The sequence below is a fragment of the Silurus meridionalis genome, chromosome 19 (assembly GCF_014805685.1).
Source record: "Silurus meridionalis isolate SWU-2019-XX chromosome 19, ASM1480568v1, whole genome shotgun sequence".
Lineage (NCBI taxonomy): Eukaryota > Metazoa > Chordata > Actinopteri > Siluriformes > Siluridae > Silurus > Silurus meridionalis.
This window is the reverse complement of record NC_060902.1, coordinates 15,392,938-15,416,078: the sequence shown is the minus strand read 5'-3', so window position 1 is coordinate 15,416,078 and position 23,141 is coordinate 15,392,938. Positions and strand designations below refer to the sequence as shown.

Here is a 23,141-nt window from a genome sequence, read left to right as displayed (position 1 = left end):
TTTTAATTTCTGTCTTATACGACAGGCTAATATGATTAGGCTAACATGGGAGCTACTTAGAAAATGAGCAAGTCAAAATGATCTACCTTCTATTAAAACACATAAATAAATACCTATTTTTGTATGTCAATCAATCTACACACACTACCTTTGCGATCGACCGGTAGATCGAGATCGACGTATTGAGCAAGCTACATACAAGCTAGCTAAAACTCTACCGAAATCACTGAAATGTATTTACATTATTTACTATATGCACTGTAGACAGTATTAAAGTGTTCATCCACAGGATCTACAGAACTTTTGTGTAGCTGTGAAATAAGTGCTGTTTCCTTTCAGAAAAAATTTGAATGAAAAATTGGAAATTGCATTTGCATTAAAAAACAAAACAAAAAAGAGATGCTAATCTAAAATGCTTCCAATCTGCACACTGTAACTCAGTTAGCCTTCATTAAGTTCTAATTAGCTGTACAATGAGTAGTAATATAGGAGTAGTCTGAGTTAATTTTCATCTACATGATTTTACCAGAGCGATTTATGACTGAACAGTTAAGGGTTGAGGGCCTTGCTCAAGGGCCCAGCAGTGGCAGTTTGGTTGTGCTGGGATTTAAACTTATCAACTTGACTGATCCACAGAGTTTGATGCAACTAAACAACCCACAACATTACAAATGTATTACCTCAACTTTTTTTATTTTTCTTGTCCTCCATGTATATGTATATGTATTGTCCTCCTGAATAAATTAGAGATTAAAACCATCAACACCAGCTAAAAAAAAAATGGCTTTACTCTGTACATTTAATCTAAATACTTTTTTTTTATTTTGGGAATACTACTGTGAGAAAAGGCCTAGAAAAGGCCTAAGGTCTTGTGGGTAATAAAAATGAATAAAATAAAAACCTAAATCAATAGATTTTGACTTGATTAAATTGTCATTTTTTACTAACAATAACCAGACAAGTGTTCTGCTCAAAAGTTTGCCAAAATTCAATCCAAATTAGGCGTTAAAAGAATCCTTTTACCGCTTGAGTGAAAATAAAAACAAAGCAGATGTCCAACATGGTCTGACTGACTGGATTTGGGTTAAGAGGAAAATTGTGCAACTGCATTTGTGCCCACAGCTAAACGAGCAAACTCGTGCAAAGTTGTGTCCAAAAAAACAATCTTCTCAAAACTTAACCCCATGCATGGTCTTTGAGAAATGGGCAGATCATTTGAATTGAGAAGAATGAGATGTTTAAAACATAAATGCAGGTTCAGTTCCTACACACAAAGCACACCTGATTCCTATCAGTTAATCCTTAGGACCTTTGTAACTTGGCTGGAAAAGAAAGTGGAAGGGCACAATTTGTCCGTTGTCAGATAACGTTGACCAGAAGCCTTTAATCTCCGCTGTGGTTAAACAGAAACCCCGACTCTGTGTAACGCCCTCTAACCCTGCTCAAGGTCGGATGCAATCCATGTCCTGTCATGTTCCATTCCCAGAGAGAAATTCCCAGAGGCCTTGCTGTGGGAGCATTTCATTCCAGCTATGACAGATATGTGGTCCACGTGCTGGCTGAAAAGGCCGTGCCACTATTTATAGCTGATCAGGACATACCCAGTGACTCGTGTTTGGAGTATAAAACCGTTTTCACTCTGCAAAACAATGGCTTTACTTTATTTCAAAGGTTCTTGCATCATGTCTTCCTATCACATTTATAGGGATTGCATAGATCCTTTATAATCTTTTATAAACCATCAATGGTGCGTATCCTGATATTTTTTAACTATGAATTTCTTTATGGAATTTTTCACAATTATTTCTATACGTTTGTGTATTTTTTTTAAGTACTCACAAAAGTTTTTTATGAACTCCACAGTTCATGCATATCTATAAATGTGCATAAAGCTTCCTAAATGCCATATATACTGTATATACACACAGTGGTGTGAAAAAGTTTGTCCCCCTCCTGATTTTTTAATTTTTTTGCATGTTTGTCACACTTGAATGTTTCCGATCATCAAACTAATTAAGAAAAATTTGTAAAAGATAACACAAGTAAAAACAACATGCAGGTTTTAATATGAAGGTTTTTATAATTGAGGGAAAACAAAATGCAAAACTACATGGCCCTGTGTGTCCCTTAAAGCCAGCTCTATGAAAATATGATTTACATTATCTGGAGTGAAAGATCTTGAATGGCCTGCTATAGAGCTGTGAGGTAGGGTTGGGTTCAGAGCTCTATAGCAGGCCATTCAAGATCTTTCATTTCAGCTAATGTAAATCATATTTTCATGGAGCTGGCTTTAAGGGACACACACTTTTTCTTTCACAACTACGACTTTATTACTCGTAAACGTCGCAGTTGTGAAAGAAAAAGTCAGAATTAAGAGAAATAAACTCGGAATTGCAGAAACAGACTTTTTTATAGGATTCAGGCCAAAGTATGGCATCATTTCAAACTTAAAGGAAATAGCATACAATGCATTTACTTATTTTTTTTGTTGAGTAATCTAAAAAAATCTGTATTTACATTTTGATGCAATTAAATTATAATAGGTTTAGTTTTCAGATATTCTTGTATGCAATTTCAGCAATCAAATGTAAATTTTTCTAAGAAGGAAACAAATTAATTGTTCATTTAAACAGACCCGTCTTATTTTCTTGCATTTAGTATTTTGCATTAATAAAGAAAAAGTACTTCTTATCCGATTACTCGATGATCGATAGAATATTCGATTACTAAAATAATCGATAGCAGCAGCTCTAATATAAACCCATAACTACATTAATATTTATGGCCTCCAGAGCGACTTTTATCTCATGTATACAACTAAGCAGCTGTTGTGTTAAGGGCCATGGCTGGGCATAGAACTCACAACCTTCAAGTCCAATGCCTAAACCACTAAACTCCCGCATCCCACAAGTGGTATAAACCCTCTAATAACAAATGTTTACTGGTTTAATTCTAGTAATAATTCCAGATGCCAGACTCCAAAACTTTATCCTTCGACACTGAGGGTTTGTATTCTGTAGGTGTCAAGCAAACAAAACTCCAAATAAATAAACGGAAGCTCGACGATTGGAAAGTGAAGGCATGTATTTTTTTTTTTCCCCTCATACTAAATATTACATTTGTAAAAACATACAACAGGAAAATAGGGTTAAAAGCTAAAAACTGCTAGAATTTCCAACCAAAAAAAAAATTATATTTACAGCATAATACACATTACATTAGTGTAATTAGTATTGTTGTATTTTACCAAACAGCATTATTGTGACAAAAAAAAAAAAGAGGTAGGGTCAATATCTGCTTCATTTCCGACGTTCAGAATCGACGAGAAAAGTGCGCCGTTCCCACCAAACAGACCGGAACACACTTGATGCACACTTGGGCTGGATGGAGGACACAATGAAAAGCACCGTGCAGTCACCCGTGGGGGAAATTGATAGTGCAAAAGCAAAAAAAAAAAAAAAACAGAGAGAGAGAAAAGAACAAAAAATACACAAAAAACCCCCCAAGACCCCCGAGTGAGTGTTAAGGCAGTGTGAGCAACATGTTGCCAAAATTCACTCTGTTTTAGGACTTGGTGAAACACACAAACACACACGTTATTCTCAGTTCTACTGATTTAGTGTGAGGAAGAAAGGCCAGCAACACTTTCTATAAAAGGCCACGTTTACGATTAACGACATGACACACCTTTATAATGCGTCTTCATTCCTAAAGCGTTATGCACCACGTATAAATACATTATTGATGAAAATGCACTGTGTTCCTTATGCACTAATTTATAACAGGCTGATTTCTATGTATTGGTTCAAACATGAAATTCTGGATCGATTCATTATTGAGTCTCTCCATTCCTAATCAATTAATTATTACTGTTTACTATTATAATAAGTATAAAATTGTATTAAACGTATTAAATAATCATACATTTGGAGAATTTCTGTTGCTAATAAATGCTGGGACATTCACCACATTTGGCAGACGTCATTATTCAGAGCGACGTTTATCTCATTCATACAACTGAGCACCTATGAGGTTGAGGGGCCATGCTCAGGGGCCCAGAAAAATAATGGCATTTTTGTGGCGAATTTGAGAAATGGACAAATTTGTGCATTTTCATCCACAACGTGCATAGACGCATTAGCGTATTCAGACACGTCATTAAACGTGTGGCTTTATAGAAACCGCCGCTTTTCATGCAGCATCTATACCCCAATCTATTTCATCTATTCGGGTGCCACAGAGAAACCCAGAGAGCCTCCTGCATATATGGTTTTGTAATAGTGCACATACTGCTCACGATCGCTGACCAAACGCCGACAGAGAGAGAAATCGGAAAAAAAACGATGCGAACGTGTTCCCGTATCCCCTGCGTTCATACGTATATTTCATACCGCACCACTATTATAGGTGCGTAGGCTTTATTGACTTATTTGTAAAATCTGCATAAAAAGAAAAGATTCATTCATCGAAAAAAAAAATTCAACAAAATCGTGCGAAAAATCTGAGAGAGAAAAAGAAAGCCCTGCTGGTAAATACACTAATGATGTGTGTTCTACAAGCACCAATAGCACGATTTCAAAATAATGAAAATATCTGAAAAAAGAAAATATGTTAATTAGACAGCGATGGAAAGAGATTATAAAATGTTCGATTTTAAATGGCTGTACGATGAACTGGATGTAGTTTCACTTCACGAGCACCCAAATAAAATTTAGTGCTAATGTTCACCACATGTGGTTCTTTCCACATTAGTACGTTGTCAGTATGAACGAGCGTTTTGGTATATTTATAGGAAAAACCTAAAAGATAAAAACACGATTTGAAAGTTAAAAATAAAAACTCCAGAGACTCTTTTGCGCCGACCGTATGGACACGGAAGGAATTGTGGGAAATGAGAACACGGTTCAGAGAATATGATACGTGGGAAAAGAATGGGGTTTGATGGGATCGATTGGTCCGTTGGTGGGCAGAGGGTGGCGCCGTGATTAGTGCAAGCCATTTCTGATGTGTTCCTGGTGGATGTCCAGCGTGCCGCTGTGGTCCTGGTTGTGCTGCCCAAGGCTCAGGTCCTCCTCCCAGAGCTGGGCGTTCTTCCGGATCTCGTCCAGAGAGTACTCCTTTAGTATGGTCCCGTTCTCAAACACGGTCACGAGCATGTCCTGCATCATCACACACACACACACACACACACACACACACACACACACACACACACACACAAAGTGAAAAGAAACGTTTATTATGCGATAGTGAAAACATGTACCGCATTGACAGAAAATAAATAAATTATTCACATAAAGCATATATATATATATATACACACACACACACACACACACACACACACACACACACACACACACACACACACACACACACACACACTGCGCTGACACTAGTTTTTCATTTTTTTGGTTTTGTTTTTTTTTAATACCCCGGCATTGTTTATGTTTTCAAGTTTAACAAAGTTAAAAAAGAACAAAAATAATAAAAACAACGTGACACTGCGCTCAAAATGCGAGCTGAAGACGAAACAAACTTGCAGTCCGCCACTCAATATGTTCCTGAGGGAACTCGGATTTTAAATATATTCCGCATGTAAGAAGGATTGCATTCGGTACACATGGGCACCGAACCGAAGAGCCCTGTACCAAAAAGGTTTAGTGCTGTTACATACACACATACACACATACACATACACACACACACACACACACATACACACATACACACACATACACATACACACACACACACACACACACACACACACACACACACACACACACACACACACACACACACACACACATACACTAAACACATATATATAAACATTGCCCGTGTGCACAAAGAGAGCTCCACTTTACATGGGTTGGAGTGAAAGATCTTAAATAGCCTGCTATAGAGTGCTGACCTCCACCCTACTGCACAGCTTTGGAATGGATTGGAACGCTGCCCGCACTCCAGGCGAGGTTCGGGTATGCTCAAACCTTTATCCCCATCATGTTTATAAACTTGTAAATAAAGGTGGTTTAAACCTGCGTAAACTTTTCTAAAGGCTCCCCCCCGTAACACTCACAACCCTACACAGGCATCAAGCTTATTTCAAAGGGAATGAAACTAAATTGTGTCGTAGCCTAGAAAAAAAAATGTATGATATGATTTTAGCAATAATATCAGATCCTTAAGGCTCCAAAACATATACTCTGATTTGTAGACACATTTGATTCCCCCTCCCCCCACTCTTCTTCTACTCACCTCCTCAGGTTTGCCTGCACCTCGTTCAACTGTCTCTATAAACCCATCTGAGTTTCTCCTCAGCGACAGACGCCCACGTTTTGATCCCTTAGATGGGTCTGTTACTGGCTGTTTATACACGTCCATCTACACACACACACACACACACACACACACACAAATTTACACCTAAGACTTATGTAGGACATTACTCATATAGACAAGCATTTAAATTGGAGGGTGGAAACTGACCCCCTTCCCACTATTCTCCACGTAGCTGCATTTAAAGGCGCAGTTCAGTGTGTCTCTGTTGATCTTCTGCAGCAGGGCGCTTCCACAGCCGAAGAAGACGTTCTCGGCGCTCCAGCCTTCGTCGTTGAGCTTCTTCAGGATCTGGGAACGGTAACACAGGACACCTTGGTGTTAGGCCTTTCTGAGCTAAAGTCACCCAGACATGGTTTAAAGTCAGCCTAGAAGGTTAAAAGGTCATAAAACGCAACATCCAACCAGAATCCAGAATGAAAAGGCAGCCATGGCAGCATGAGTTTTTCATATTCAACTGGAATTTTCAATTCACATATACTGTACATACAAATCTGTATTTCTTACAATCTTGATTTGACAAAAAATAGGTTTCTGACTTTATGTGAATTAGTAAAATATTGGAGTGGTTCTTGGCGTTTGAGGACCCAAGAAGAAATACATCGTTTTGTTTGTGTAAAAAATGATTCTTGTCACTAGAACACCACTGTCGCAGAATGACGGTTGCTACTTTACCGTCTCGACTGAGCAGAGATCGATCCCGTCGCCTTGGATGATGCGCACGTATGATGGAAGCACTTTATAGCCCATAGAGTTCAGAGAACAGCTAAAACACTCCTCTAAAATCTTTATCACCTGCAGAGAGAGAAAGAGAGAGCATGAGAGAGTGAGAGAGATATGGGGCTTACCTTTTTTTTTTTTTTTTTTACTTATATCACACACCAAAAAAACCCCTTTTTTTCCCTTTCTTTCTTTCCCATATTCCTCTCCTTCCATCCTACATCCTGTCCCTACTATCTACAGTTCATATTTCTATTCCTCAGTCCTTTCCTTCAGTCCTCTTTTCTTCCTTCCTTCAGACATTTGTTTTCTTATTTCCTTCAAGTCTTTTCCTTTCCCAAGTTCAGTCCCTTCAGTGCTTCCCTTCCTCCTTAAAAAGTGTTCATATCTTTCATACCGTCTCTATTTATGACCTTCACTTGTACTTCACTCTGACTTTGAATCATTACAGGATCCCCTGCAGTCAGGACATGACCCACCTCCAGCAGTGTCTCTGTGGGGTCTCCTGAATCAGGCCGGATGACGAGGCTGGAGTCTTCGCTGCGTTCCATTACTCTCTCCTTCAGCTTATCTCCCCAGATGTGCTTACAGGCCTTGAAGATGTCGTAGCTGTCGCTGACCACCGCCACGGGGCCTGACGGGAACTGGTCCAGCAGGTACTCATACGCCTCCTTCTCTCTGCTCCGGCCCCAGGAGATGATAGTACTGGAAAACACACACACACGCACGCGCACGCGCACACACACACACACACACACACACACACAATTATTAAATGATTGAGACAGATTATTAAATGATGCTTTGAATAAATGTTACATAAACAAATGGATAAAAATATAATTTTTTATTGTTATTTATTTCCTTTTTTTTTTTTTTTATACATTTTTTAAATGCTTTTTTATAATAATAATAAAAACACCCGGAGTCTGATTTGAGCACTCTGTGGTTGTTGATAAATAAATATAAATTATGTTTAAATATTAATTAAACATTACATATAACTCCTAATTAGCCTCCAGCTTCACTGAGAGATTAGCTTGTCTTTGTCTGTGGTTAGATTCGATCACATGAGCAGGGATGAGCTTGAAGAAAACAAAGTGACTCTCTAATGAATCTGCCATTTGAAATTGTGCAAACGTGTGTGAATGAGTGATTGTGAGCTTCAGTGGAAGATGGTTTTTTCCTTAGTGCTTCAGAAATGCAGACAAATAAGTAGAAAAAAAGAAAGAGAGGGCAAAAACGTCACAGAGGAAATCAGAGAAATTTTAAAAATAAACTTTCCTGTCATGCTCATCATAATAAATCGGGTCCTGTGTTGAACTCTGGGGGAGAGAGAGATGTCTCAGTGTGTCTCACCTGTGCTCAGCAGCCGGTATAGAAAACCCAGCCATGGGGCAGCTGTAGTAATGCTGAGCCATGAGGACTCCTGCCACCGTGTCCGTACTGGAAAAGTTCACCAGGTGTGCGGCTCCGCCCAGCGCTGCAGACTGTGTGTGTGTGAAAGAGATAATAAAGAAAACACAATGAACCACGTGTGTGTAACCGAATACTAATTTAATGAGCATGCAAAATATTACGCCGATAATAAATTCCAATATTCCAACGATATTAAAGTACAATATTACAAATCAATGCAGTTCTGCCTGTTTAAAGACGTTTTCCCATGAGTATTACTCATCATCTAAAAAGAGCAGCTGTTGTTTGCCAAAAAGCACACGAGGCTGTTGCTCAGGATTACAATTTGTATTTGATGCTAAATAAAGATCGGAGTCTTGCCCTCTCAAAAAAAAAAAAAAAAAAACACAACAACTCGTGTCCATACAAAATCCACTTCAGCCGTTCCCTTGATTTATTCAATGTGATACTTCACAGTCTGAGATTTACCCCTCTATCTATCTATCTATCTATCTATCTATCTATCTATCTATCTATCTATCTATCTATCTATCTATCTATCTATCTATCTATCTATCAATTATGGATTGTCTGTTTAACATCGTTCTGCAACATCATAACCTCTGCCAAATGACAGACTGATGGCTGGGTTGCAAACTGGCTTTTCCATTCTCCTCTTGCTCACATCTGTCTCAATCTGACCCGAGCTTTAAAAACCAGCTCTCGTTCAGAATGGGCAGATCAGTGTACATCTAAACTCCCAGACGCCCGCGCACACACCCGGCGCTGTGCTTATCACCTCAGCCAGATGTCTGCTGACCTTTCAGACGCAGACACTTTCCCTGTCTATACCCTCCAGTGACCTCCCTTTAATACTCAACCCAGTTGTGTACAGGTATGACTGCCATCTGTGTTTCTGTTCAGCAAATACTGAGCTCTGAGCTGTCAAAAATACACCTCTTATGTATAAACGATCCTATCTGAGACACCTTTATTTCTACATTCAAAGTGCACTCTGCTCAGAAGTGGCTATAGATTAACTCACCTTCTTACCCATGCCATTCTATAGTCTGATGATTAATAGATTCTGGCTATAAAGTCACACATCTAAGCAAGTGTGTTCATAAATCCACTCCACCATGCACTGCGCCGGACCATAAAACTCGCTCATTTGTTAATTGCGAATGCTGCAAATATCTGGATTTGCCCCCGAAGCATATCAGACCGACTCGGTTGAATGAGGTGGTTATTAGTGCGTGCGAGCGAACTAGTACCTCCTGAGAGGAGACGCCTCTGTAGCCGAAGTCGTGCAGTTTGAACTCCAGCCCCTCCAAACTTCCCGACGTGGCCTTCAGATGCTTGGCAAGGATCTTTTAAACTCCCGGGAGATGGTTGCCACGGTGATGGGGTACCACATTTGGACCAGCATGGTCTGAGGGGACAAAAAGCGCACATGGCGCATGAGTCAGAATGGAGAGAGAGAGAGAGAGAGAGAGAGAGAGAGAGAGAAAGACGGAGTGTGTATGGGATGAGGACTGTATATGTGTGAAAGAGAGATCAAGAGACCAAACAACTGATCAAACAACCAGAAGAACCAGCAACTGACCGGCGTACATTCGCCAGATCAAGAGACATTTAAATTCAGACCAAAAGACGGAAAAATCAACTCGATAACAAATTCATTGGTTACCGACTGAATGACAGACATACAAACTTTCATACATAAGAAAACGTGAGACTAATCATCTGACAGACCTTCAACTTACATACTGAATAAAGGTCAGAGTAATCAATTAATCAGACCGTCAGACTTAGATAAGTCCAAAAGTCAGAACTTCAAACTTCAGATACAGACCAAAAGTCAGACCTTCAAACTCCAGATACAGACCAAAGGTCAGACCTTCAAACTTACATACAGACCAAAAGTCAGACCTTCAAACTTACATACAGACCAAAAGTCAGACCTTCAAACTTACATACAGACCAAGAGTCAGACTAATCATCTGACAGACCTTCAACTTACATACTGAATAAAGGTCAGAGTAATCATCCAACAGACCTTTAAACTTACTTCTCGACCAAAAGTCAGTAATCATCTGACAAGACAGAATTTTTGGTCAAAAACAACTAAAACAACTACAAACGGAGGACTGAAGTCTGTGACTTGGTTTTTACTACTTGGAAAACATAAGAAAACTATTCTTTGAACTGTGCAGTCGGGTCTAAGGTCAGAGAACCTCGTTGTTGAGGTTCACCAGGTCATGAGTTTAACCTTGCTGACCCTGAAAACCATTATAATCAAAGCTCTGTGTGCTGTTTCAGAGCCGCCGCAGTGACCGAGTATGTGCTGGAAATTAAAAGAGCCAGAGTCACTGACTTGGGCAATGGCACAGCAGGGCTGCGTTTATAACACACCCAGAGCGTTAACTGTTTAGTGGGAGGATCTCTACAGCTCAAAACACACTCCTGACTTAATTATTTTTGTGTGTGTCCTTTCATACAGACTACTGATGACCAATTCGTTTTCCTCTTTGGTTTCATCCTTTAGTGGACTTTTAAACAATATTAAAAATACAAATGTTATTATCAACTAATGAAATGTTTGAATTAACATTATAACAGTGTCAATTACTCAAATACAAAAAAAATCTCAATTTTTACCATCTACACTTTAGGGTTTGAATTCCTACACATGTTTAAAGTAATCTGGATTAAATGAAATACTACACATTTATACACCCACGATCAGTTTAAATGATATTCTCGTACCTCTATGTAATTGGTGAGCCAGTAGAAGTCTGGGTCCGTGTTCTCGACAGTGAACAGGACGTTTCCCCTGGGAATGATCTTCCCCTCGGGAACGGCTTTGATGCGGATCGGAAGGCGGCCGTCGTATCTCTGGAGCGCACACACAAGGAGAAACGGCGTTTAGCGCAACGGACCTCTGAGAACCCGAAAACTTCGAAATTCAATTCAATCGGATTCAATCCTACCTCCAGCAGTTTCCTCCAGCCCTCCTCGTCAAACACCGCCTGCTTGAAGTGCATCTGGTAAAAAACTTTAGCTTCCTGGATCTTCTCCTCTGTGACCACGCATCCTGGGGAACAGGTTATGATGCACTCGGTTACAGATACTCGATTTACATCGCATGCATCAGAAAATCCCGTTGAAGACTGTAAACATGCCCGAGCATGCGTTTTAAATTCTTGAACCTGATTGGGATTAAATAATCTAATTTTAGAACCTTTTAATCTCTTGGAACAATGTGCTTTGTCCTCTTGTAATCACTCTCTTTAGGCATAAACTTATAGGCTCTAAAATTTATAATCTATACAGCTGCTTTGAGACGATGTCCATTGTTAAAAGTGGCACACAAATCAAACTGAATCGTATCAAAATGCATACAGTCGTTTTTATAGAGTGAAACGGAGAAATATATTCATGGAATGAGTCTTGACTTGTAGCAATCAGGACATTTTTTGAGTTCAGGATGGCAGAGTGGCTTTCTGGTGCCATTTCATTTCAAAAAAGAAAATTGATGCACCACAGACAGATAAAAACCAGGCAACTGCTGTAGAGTAAGTGAGGAAGGAGTGCTAATACTCCTCTTTCCCCTGAAATTCATTACCACCCCGTCACTGATTCGTTCCGCATGACGGCACGATCGACCTTGTGACCCGCCGTGCTCCTGAATTGCAGAAAAATCGCCAGCTTGAACTTCGTCCCTTTCACAAATCCACTTTGAGCGACCGATTACGAAACGCTGCTGTGAACTGCGTTCCTTACGCAAACACGACTAATGATGAAACGGGGCATTGTGCGATTTTGTTTTCATACTGGTCGAGAGATTCGGTTACATTTAAGATGCGTGTTAACCGGGGACACGTACAGGCCTGTTCTTCCTCAAACGCAAATCGTGTTTTATGCCAAAAAAAAAAGGCCGTTTGACCTGGTGCTTCAGTCAAGGTTCCTGTCTGGAGATGATCCAGAGGCAGAGCCACGTGAATTACGTGAGCTTGCTGTACTATACAAAAGCAATGACAACAAGGTTAATGGAGTTTAACCTGTGATAATTCACATTATTTCAGCCTGTATTTAACAAGATAAACATAAGGATCAGCCCACAGTCTACACACATTTATACCAAGTAGTCATAAAAAAAAAAAAAACCCTCAAGAAGGAATTCTTTTGCTTAATTTTTTTCCTTGATATATTTAAAATACTTCATTTTACGGAATTTCTTTTTCAATATTGCTTTAATAAACGTAATTCAAAAACAAAGTCTGATCCATTTCAATATAAATCTTAATTATGTTTAATTTTTTAGACTTCTTGATTTCATACTCTAATAAAAATAAAATATATATATATTTTATTAATTATTATTATTATTAAATGTTTGTTTATTATTTATTATTTGCACTTTATTCTACTTTAATACTAAAAAATAAACAAAAAAAATATATATATAATAAATTTGTATTTCTGTATTAATAATGCATCCATGACAGAGGGACAAAAGTATTGGGACACCGGACTTTTCCAGCCGTACTGTATGTGGTTCTTCTCCACAAAACCTGCTCCTGTGCACAAAGCCAGCTCCATGAAGATCTGCTTTACACGGGTTGGAGTGGAAGATCTTGATTGGCCTGTTATAAAGCTCTGATCTCAACCCTATGGAACATGATGAATGTTAACACTGAGTGCACCCCAGACCTCCTCACCTCACCTCACCTCCATCAATACTAACTTTACTAACACCCTTGTGGTTGAATGAATCTCCACAAAACCTAGTGGAACATCATCCCATAAGACTAAAGCTTTTTAAAATAAATGGGAGTGGGATTTCCAAAAAAAAAGCACATATGAATCTCATGGTTAGGTCATGGTCTGTTTGCTGAGTCGTGAGAACATAAAGAACATAAAGAACATAAACAGCGTGCTGAAGATAGGCAAGTTGCCGTTTAATTGATAAGGTGTTAAGACTTTCAATCGGAAGGTTGTGAGTTGAAATCCGAACGCCGCTGCTGGGGCTTTGAGCAAAGCATTCAATCCTCCCTCGACTGCTCGGTTGCGTAAGAGCGTCTTCTAGAGGTGCGTGAATGTAAGCGTAAATATAAACACCTGCGAGATATTTCTTCAGAAGGTACTGCAGGCCGAAAAACACCACTTCGTTGAACTGGGCTCCTATCTTGCGCCGGCACTCGAAGTAAGAATAGACTTTGCTGAGGTCTGGAGGATACTGCTTGTAGTGTGTGATCTGCCAAACAGGAAACAAAAAGCACAGTTTCATTCATCTAATAACAGCCCAATCCGATCGTGTTTTATTCCACTCCCCACATCAATTTCATTTGAAACCTGAGACAACGACTGGGACTGAATGTTATGATATGATGTTATATCTTATAAGTCCCCAAATAAGATAATAACCATAATTAAAATAATAATCATTCATTATACAAATTCCAGGCAACTCCTAGAGTATGTACTGTACACGAATGAAACACACTGGGTCACGTGAGCACCAATCAAAAGCAACGAGCTTCGACGAGCTCGAGCGAGTGGATGAAGAATTTACTAGAAAACGGGAGAAAAAAGTCAGACCCATGAAATGTTATTCTTCTTATTATCGTTAATTCCAGTAAAAGTCGCTTCTCGAAATAAAAACAGTCTGTGCCTTCATATCACAAAAAAAGAGAAAAGAAAGCAAAGCTTGTGGCGAGGTCAAAGTCGAGTTCTTTCGAAAGAGTTATATAATGATGTGAAAAGGGAAAGGGGGGGGGGGAGTGTTTACGGTGCGATATCACAATCTGACGTCATAGAAGCATCTGGATTTGATTGGATGTTGGAAGAAAATAAAGATACGGCATAAACCGGAGACCGGCTTTACGTATGGAGCGTTACAACTGATAGAACGGTGGATGTACTTTTTATCCGTTTACGGGTACGTGTTACGCTATAGAACGTCCGTGAGACAAATCGCTTCATCGTCTATGGGACTGAACGCTTCATCCCTCATCTGCCTCCCGTTCCTTCACCTTTAATATGTTCTTGTGGAGGAAACGGCACGAAGTGATGACACTGGAGACTCCTTCCAAATACGTGAACATGATTCTAATCTGTTTATTATCAGGAATACAGTGTAGTTCAGACGTTACTGTAGTATCAGAATAGCGAGACCCGTGTGTGTGTGTGTGTGTGTGTGTGTGTGTGTGTGTGTGTGTGTGTGTGTAAATATGAGTGGCTGTGAGGAAGCATGTGTGTATATAAGTACGTGGATATGTGAGTGGGTGTGTAAAGGAGTGTGTATATAAGTGTGTGTGTGTGTATATGTGTGTGTAGCTGACATTCTAGCCTCTGCTGCTTTCGGATGTGGAAAGAAACATCCTTTGCCATTTGAAAGTGATTAAAGATGGGGGTCGTCTCACATTCTCCGATTACAGCCGACCTTCCTGACATGGTTCCAGCGCGAGCAGGACGGAGATGCACCAATGTGGAGTTTGTGTGCGTTTTCTTTTGCTTTCTTTCTTGTTTTTAACCTAATACGCACCGGACAGGGAGGAATTAACGATTTTGACATGTCATATGACCTAAAATCAGATCACAACATTTTTTTGCACATATATTCTACAGGTTCAGTGAGAAAAATATGTAGTTCTTTCCAATAATTTGTTACATTTTCTCACAAAATTTGCAAAATTTCTGTTTAATTACTTCATTAACTCTATTATAAATCAAATTATATTTAATTGACACAAATTCAGAAAATCTGTAAGAATTTATAGATAAAAATATATTTTCCAGATATTTTTTATAAGAAATGCATTGATCTATTATTTTATTTCATTATTTTTATAACTAATATGTCTAAAACTTCATTTCAGCAGATCTATAAAGGGTCGCGTGTCAAACCGCACGCTCCGCACTTACACCCTACACCGCGAGCCCTGCGGAAACCACGGTAACGCACTATGTCGGCGTAAAACCTAGCGCTCCAGCGCGCGATTTGGAACGCAGCCAAAATGGCGGCCGGAGATTGGCAAATGCAATTTCGGTTTCGTTTCTTCGTTTGTTTTTCGCACTTTCCGGAAAGAAAAGCTGCTCACACGCACTAGGGTCAGTATAAAGACTCAGAATTAAACACGACTATTAAAATTATTAGTACGAGTAAAAATTTGCTGTAAAAAATATTATTAACTTCACAAGCATTCACATGTAGAAATTCCCAGTGCGCGTATATACGCGTAAATACGCGTAAATACGCTACTCGTCTAATGCACATAGAACTGAAAACTGTGCATTAGCATAGCATAACAAACTGCACTGTCATGGGAGAAAAAGCACTTATTAGAGGAACATGTGTAAAAATTTACTTTTTATTATTTATATTTTAAATCAGACCACCATCACGCGCTAGGTGTTATTTATTTATTTATTTGCGTACCGTAAAACCCTGCATAAACTCGCACCATTTTGTGCGCCAGGAGAAGCTAAAGGCTAAAGCGGGCCATTTAAAAAAGAAAGCAGTTCGCAGCCTGGCAGCCGAGAAAGCAGTAATACTAGAAAGAAAATGTGGGTTTTTTCCAGTCTGACACGCGTCATCACATGTTTATATCAGTATTTATTTAATAAAAGAAATGTCCTTGGATCAAAGATACGACCATGAAAAATGACAAGCAAGGGCAGACAGGGTAAAAACAGATAGCTTAGCTGTCTAGCTAACAACAAACATTACGGAGAAAGCAGCCGAATATCATAACAAAAACATTCTATCAAAAATATGCAAATTGAATCTATTTACAAACCAAATATATAAAAATAAAGCACATTTACAGCCAAGTTTACCTTGTATGAATCCGTCGCGAGTAAAAAATTATACTCTGGAGCTGCCATGTCTGTATATTTAGTATAACAAAATACTAATAGATTGAATAGAAAACTAAAATGAAATAACACTTGGGGAAAATAAAAACGCAGATGCACACGTTTCCTCGCTGTGTGTGTGCGTGTGGAGAATACGCACGTTGAAACATATGAGGACTCGCTGGAGGCGGAGCCACACGTAAACCTTGCGCAAGGGGGCGTGGCAACAGGCCACACGTACCTCCATGCACTCTGAGTGGATATAATGGAAAGGGGCGTGGCCTACCCAGATTAAACCACGCCTGCCTTGTGCGTAGGCTTGCGCAATAAACAGAAGTGGGCGTGGCTTGTGGGAGTCGAACAGCAGGTTTTCGGTGGGAGTGACGCACAGAGGCGCTGCATGGATTGTGTACAGTTTCATTTTCTGTGAAAACAAGAGCGAAACTGTGGACTCTGCTATTGGGAGCGAAGGCCTCCTGGCCACCGCTTTGAGAAGATTCAGTATTTGTTTATTTTGGGTAAATATGTTTACCTGATCTATTTTGTCCTGGCCAGTTAATATCAAAAGTGACACACTTAAGAGCAAAGTCTAGAAGCAGAAGCAATTTGTCAGGCAGGTCTAATAGAAGTACCACAAAACACTTCTGCATTCCATGTGACAGCTGGGACACTTTTTTATTTCAAAGTAATAACAATTCATTACATCTGATCATCTGATTGATCACATCTGATTGGCTTATGATCAAGGCCTTTCTTCGTCATGACCCTCTCACACAAAAACCACCTCAAACCCTATCCAGTGATTCTTCTGACACATTTATTACTCTTAACAAATCACACCTTTAAAAGTGTTTACTGATGCTTCAAATCTACTGATTTGTACTACATGATCAAAACACATAATAATGCGAAAAGGTCAAAAGCTAAAAAGCGGCGTCATATATAAATATATATAAATGAAATATTCTATATATATACATAGTGTATTTAAAATACAAAAAATGGTCCAAGGTAACTAAAAACATAAAATATATTTTCCGTATATTATATTAATACCTGTATGCTATAGTTACGTATTTTTTCCAGTTTCGAACAGATAGAGGAGATCCACTTATATAGGTTTGATACCTAATGTTTAAATAAATAATTATTCAGATTTTCAATAAGCATCGTTCACTCTGACCATGACTTGTCACTGTGCTGTAATAGTGTTACAAATAAATAATTGGTAAATGATGTCTGATTTTTCAGAAATTAAGTGTGTTTGTCAATGTAATAAGGGGTCCAACCACTGCTGCCCTGCCCTAATGCCCCTCTAAATGTATTTGGCAGGTGTCCTTATCTAGAAACTTACAATGATCTAATTCATAAAACTGAGCATTTGAGGGTCTTTCTCAAGCATTCAGCAGTGGCAGCTAATGGTGCTGGGATTTGAACTCAATGTCCAACACTTTAACCAGTGAGCTGCCACTTACCCAGATATGATCAGATATGTAGATATGATCATGTCTGACTTTGTGGCAGGATGGTCATAGCAAGTATTACCCAGTGGTGGTAAATGTAATTCATTACTGTACTTAAGAAGCCTTTTCACACATCTGTACTGTACTGAAGTGTTTCCATTTGTGGAGACTTTACTGTAACTTCACTACATTTCACATATCGTACTTTTCTCACCTACACTTTGCGAAATTAGTCGTTCCTTTTTATTTACGAGCGGATAGTCAGATGTCAGTTGGAATCTCTACTTTAACTCAAGTACATGCTTTGTGTACTTCGTCCACCACTGGTTCTTAATCAGGTCACTTTTGTGACTTTTCCTATGTAGATTGAAACATTCCCAGCTGAGGGTTGTAAACTCTCTACTCTCGATGCTCCAATAATGAACCCTCTGTCCAAAATCCTCCTTGCATCTTAACAAGCAACTTTCAGACAGTTGGACCTCATGACACGATTAATCAGGTTGCATCCTGCTGTGCTCTGGAGTAAGTATAAAAGTAGCTCTAGTTCACCTCGATTGCACTTTTGCTGTGGAAACCATCTATTTTTTTTTTACAGGAATGTTCTTGAATCACCTTTATCTTCTGCGCCAACGTTCGATGGACGTGGTGTCTTTTCGGATTACCCTATCCCATGAGGGACCGGTGAAAGCTTCGAGGTGAGTGAAAATGAGGTAAATCATTCGCTAGGGAGATTATCGGAGTGTCCAGCAAATAAATCTTGTTAATGTGACTTTTTGATTGGAATCAAGACCCATCAGTTTTGGTGCAAAAATTTAGACGAATGATATGTAATTGTGGAGGAATTTAAAATTTGTTAACCACTCAACCTTATTCGGTACAGAGCCAAAAATGTGCTTGCGTAAGCTAATTTTAGGAATATTCACGCACCACAAGAAGCATTGACTAACATTCTTTCGCTTTTGTTCTGGGCCTTGACTTGTTGCATTTTCGAGACCCTCCTGAAGAACGTATGTTACGTGAAATAGAAGCAAAGAACAAGAAAGATAACATGAGCGTTAAACAAACGTCGCTTATTTAAAGATCTATGTGACAAGGAAACGCTTCAAAGGTTAATTAAAGCAGTTTGAAAGAAACCTTTTGTAGGCAGCCACGAACACGTGACACGGAAGTCCAGAGTCCAGGACTGTATGGTGATTTATTTCTCAGAGGAATTAGTTTGAACTCAGCGTTCTTTCACTTTCAATTGTGGGCATGCTGGTTTGCCTTTTTCCTTTTTGCTATGCATCTATTTATTGCTTAATATACTGTTCCTTTTCTTCATGGCCTACTGCTGCATAGGATTAAAAAAAATTAACCAAAGTAACTCTGAATGATCCACTATAGCAGGGGTCCCCAGTCTACGGCGTAATGACCATCTAAACAATGCTAGACGTATATTTTGAAAATGTAATTTTAAATATATTTTTTTACTCATATCATATCTGTATTTGATAATAAAAGCTGGCTCTCACACTAAAATCTCCTTTAGTTATTAACCTAGCCTAATTATTTGTTAGATTCACTGCACCAACCAACAGAATAGTACATTTAACATAAAGTAAACATGAATGTTTTTTTTTTATTTCAATAGCAATAACTATGAAAAAAATTAATTATAATAGTAATAACGCTCTTTTAATAGGCCATATATTTCTTGTCTGTGTGGTCCATAACAAAATAATAAACTAATTAGCATTTGGAGGCATAATAAATACATTTCAAATCATAAAAAATCTCACTTTAAAAAAAGGAAATTCATGTGACCCTCACAGAAAAAAGTTTGGGGACCCCCTGACCTAGAGTATAATTCCTTAGTTTCATATTACAGTCTTTAATTATTGATGACCTTCTTAGATAAGTATGGTGATTTCTTTGTAAGAGGAATCTGTCTGTCTAATGCTTTAAAAATGCTTTAAAAAAACGACGTTTTTTAAAAAACAATAAATGGAATGTTGCGCAAAAGGTCTTGAGAAACAGGAACCTTTTCAACAGAGGTGAAAAAAAAGTGTCGTCAGCAAATCGCTTTCAGAATCGTAGCTCTGAAACGTAACGCCATCTCTCAAATGTCTTTCACTATTGCTTTGGCAAGAATCCAGTGCATTTTAAAGGGCTAACTTTCTAGTCGGGGAACGATTGTAAATTCAGACCACAGGATCACCAGACTACAATTTCTCGACCCTTGAACAAGATCCTTTAATGTTCTACTCTAAAGGTCTCGACCTCGGAGCTAACTCAATTTAATTACTGTACACTTGTGGTGCCCCAAGTGTGATGCGCCTCCTAATAGCTGCAGAGATTCTGGCTCTATTTTGGCTTGTGAGTTTGTGAGCCTCCAGGCTTTTACTGTTTTCTTCCTCCTTCTTCTAAAACACGATGGTAGATGATTAATAGGTTGTTGACGCTCTAAATTTCCCCTAGATAGGAATGCGTGTGTATGTACGCCGTATGCACAAACGTTTGTAGACACCTGACCAAAAGATTGGTATGTGCTTTTTTTGAACATCTCATTCCAACTTTAGTCCTCATTTGCTGTTATAATAACCTACACTCTCAAGATGTTTCACTAGATTTTGTGGAGTTTCATTCAGCCACATGTGTGTTAGTAAAGTCAGGTAGGTGAGGTGAGGAGGCCTGGGGTGCAGTCGGCATTCACATTCATCCCAAAGGTGTTTAACAAGGTTGAGGTCAGAGCGCTACAGCAGGCCACTCAAGCTCTTTCACTCTAACCCATGTAAAGCATATCTTCATGAAGCTGGCTTTGTGCACAGGGGCATTATCATAATGGAACAGGTTTGGGTCTCCTCATTCAAGTGAATGCTCACACATCCAATGACACTTGTGTGCCTCCAAATTTGTTGTAACAGTTTGGGAAAGAACCACATATGGCTGGAAAGGTCTGATGTCCCAATACTTTAGTCCATACAAGGTTTTTTGCTTTCCTGCATTGGACTGGTGTTTTATCCAGGACGTTTTTCCATTCCTGTACATTTTATTGACTATAAATTTTGTTCTTCGCATCGAGGAAGCCTTTGTGATATGAACATTCCTGCATAGTAGACTGAAGGCTTCCTAAGATAAACAAAGTGTAAAACCTAATTTGGTCATAAAGATTTCAGTCAAAAGGCTCTCGATTTCTAGATTTGACTCATTTGCATTACATTTAAGGCATTTGGCAGATGCCCTTATCCAGAGCAACTTACAACTGAGCAGGGGAGGGTTAAGGGTCCTTGCTCAAGGTTCCAGCAGTGGAAGCTTGGTGGTGGTGAGATTTGAACCTGTTACCTTCCGATCCAAAGTCTAATGCTTTAACCACTAAGCTACCACCTCCTCATCTCCAAGGGTTGACTGGATAATTTCGGCATCTCAGCTGGATTTATAGGGAAATATTTTGCGTACTAATACAAAACATGTTCTTCAAAAGTGCTTTTTTTTTGAGAAACTTAAAGGTTTAGTGAATTTGCTTTTTTTTGTCAAAAGGAAACACTGCAATTGTACACGTTTAGGATTAAAAGCTTGTTTATCAGTTTCTTGAGGGTGTGTTAAAATAATTTTCGATTCGTATTAGATGCTTAAATAAATAATTGATTCAATTCTAATACCTAATTCTTTTTTGTGGTGTTCAAATTCCAAATGAATTCCCTAAATTAATTTCACTGGTTTATACCCGTAATCCTCTCCAACACCTGATATATACGCCAGAGTCCAAATTCATGTACTCATTCGCATTTCTCATTCCCTTCTTCCCATATAGTAAATTTACATGCCCTATATAATCAAGAAATGAAGAGTGAGTGAGTGATTTCACATACAGTTCTAGTGAAAATAAAAGGTTTAATTATTAAATTATGTCTTTTATAAGTCAATCAGTCAGTGGACCCCTTTAGTAAAACATTCAGGTTAACCCTCCTTAAAAACACAGCTCTTCAACAGTTTAGGGTTTGTGAAGCCATTGAGGGTTTTTGGATTATTAGACACGTGGAACCAGTTCTTATTGGCATATGCAGATATACACCTTTTGTAAAAGGTTTTTAATGGTTCCTTAATGGGTCTTTACTGAACGATTTAGGGGTCTCAGGTGCTTTTTTAAAAAAGTTTTCTACTTAAAACATTTTTTCATAGGCAGAATATAAAAAAATGGTACTTAAAGTATTCCTTAAATAATCAAATAATTATTATTTAGAATATTATTGTATTATATATATTATTGTATTATTGTAATATTTATATGTTATTTCTTCGCATACCCAGTGGTGTTAGGAAGCTGGGTTCAGAGCACAGAGTCAGCCATGTTACAGCGCCCCTGGAGCACAGGGGTTTAAGGGCCCCAAGTCTGGCAGCTTGGTGATACTGAGACTTGAACCGCCGACCTTTCAGTCGTAACTCAAAGCCTAAATCACTCAGCCACCACCTCCCCATAATACTGAATTTCTCAGTATTTATTTATTTACATTTTTTAAAATATTTTCTTAGAGAAGGTTTTATACCTTTTGTACTAGTTTGCACCCTTTACAGGGAAAAACACAGAAGGCTTCTTTATTCAATTCAGTTTCATTTGTTTAGCAATGGACATTGTTGCAAAGCCGCTTTACAGAATAAAAAAAATAAATTGCATCATACATTAGTCCCTGTCTCTAATGAGCAAGGAGAAACTCCCAGAGATGTTATGGGGGAAAAAGGTTCCTTGATAGGAACCAGTCTCAAAAAGGAATTTATGCTCACCTCGCTACGTCCATTCATTATTTTCATTATTAGTGACTGACACCTAAATAAAGGGTTTAGTTATTTTTCCAGTGTCCAACTTGAAACAATTTGTGGGGAAACATCTAGGTGTAGGGTTTTTTTTTAAGTTCTTAAAGGGTTTAGTAATTAATTCATGGCTATTTTATAGTGTTCTTGTTGAAACATTGTGCCATACGGAACTATTTTTTGTCCTCAATTTGTTATTTTGCCATAAACATTTTAAACAGAAAGAACTAAAAGCCGAAATGAAACGCTGAGAGATGGAGAGATGAAACAGCTGTCGCGGAAACAACGTAAAAAAAAAACCAACAAAAAAACGTACCCTCCTCCCCCACAGGCACTGTGGCTTCATTACGAATCGCATCCTACACCCTGCACAAGTGCACAAGGTAGGGTAGTAGATAATGGCTTCTACACCCGTTATAGTGCACTAGATATTCAATGTAGGACGCAGCCGCAGCGTCCCCGTTACACACGGCTGAATGCCAAATAGCTGTGTACTTCCTGTACAACTGCACTACAAAGGGTGTGAAAGATTCACCGCGATGCGCACTAAATAGGGCTCTGTGTGTTTAT

At 38.8% G+C, this 23,141-nt stretch overlaps 1 protein-coding gene across 1 annotated transcript; it reads right to left on the bottom strand.

Annotated features, from left to right (window-relative positions):
- Nucleotides 1-3,241: 3,241 nt before the first annotated feature.
- nampt2 (nicotinamide phosphoribosyltransferase 2) lies at nt 3,242-16,509 on the bottom strand. Its single transcript, XM_046875479.1, is given in 12 exon segments — nt 3,242-5,159; nt 6,262-6,387; nt 6,493-6,633; nt 7,018-7,137; nt 7,542-7,767; nt 8,422-8,552; nt 9,735-9,835; nt 9,838-9,892; nt 11,230-11,358; nt 11,454-11,557; nt 13,585-13,720; nt 16,306-16,509. Coding segments are annotated over 12 exon segments (1,491 nt in total). The 5' UTR covers nt 16,354-16,509; the 3' UTR covers nt 3,242-4,985.
- Nucleotides 16,510-23,141: the final 6,632 nt, after the last annotated feature.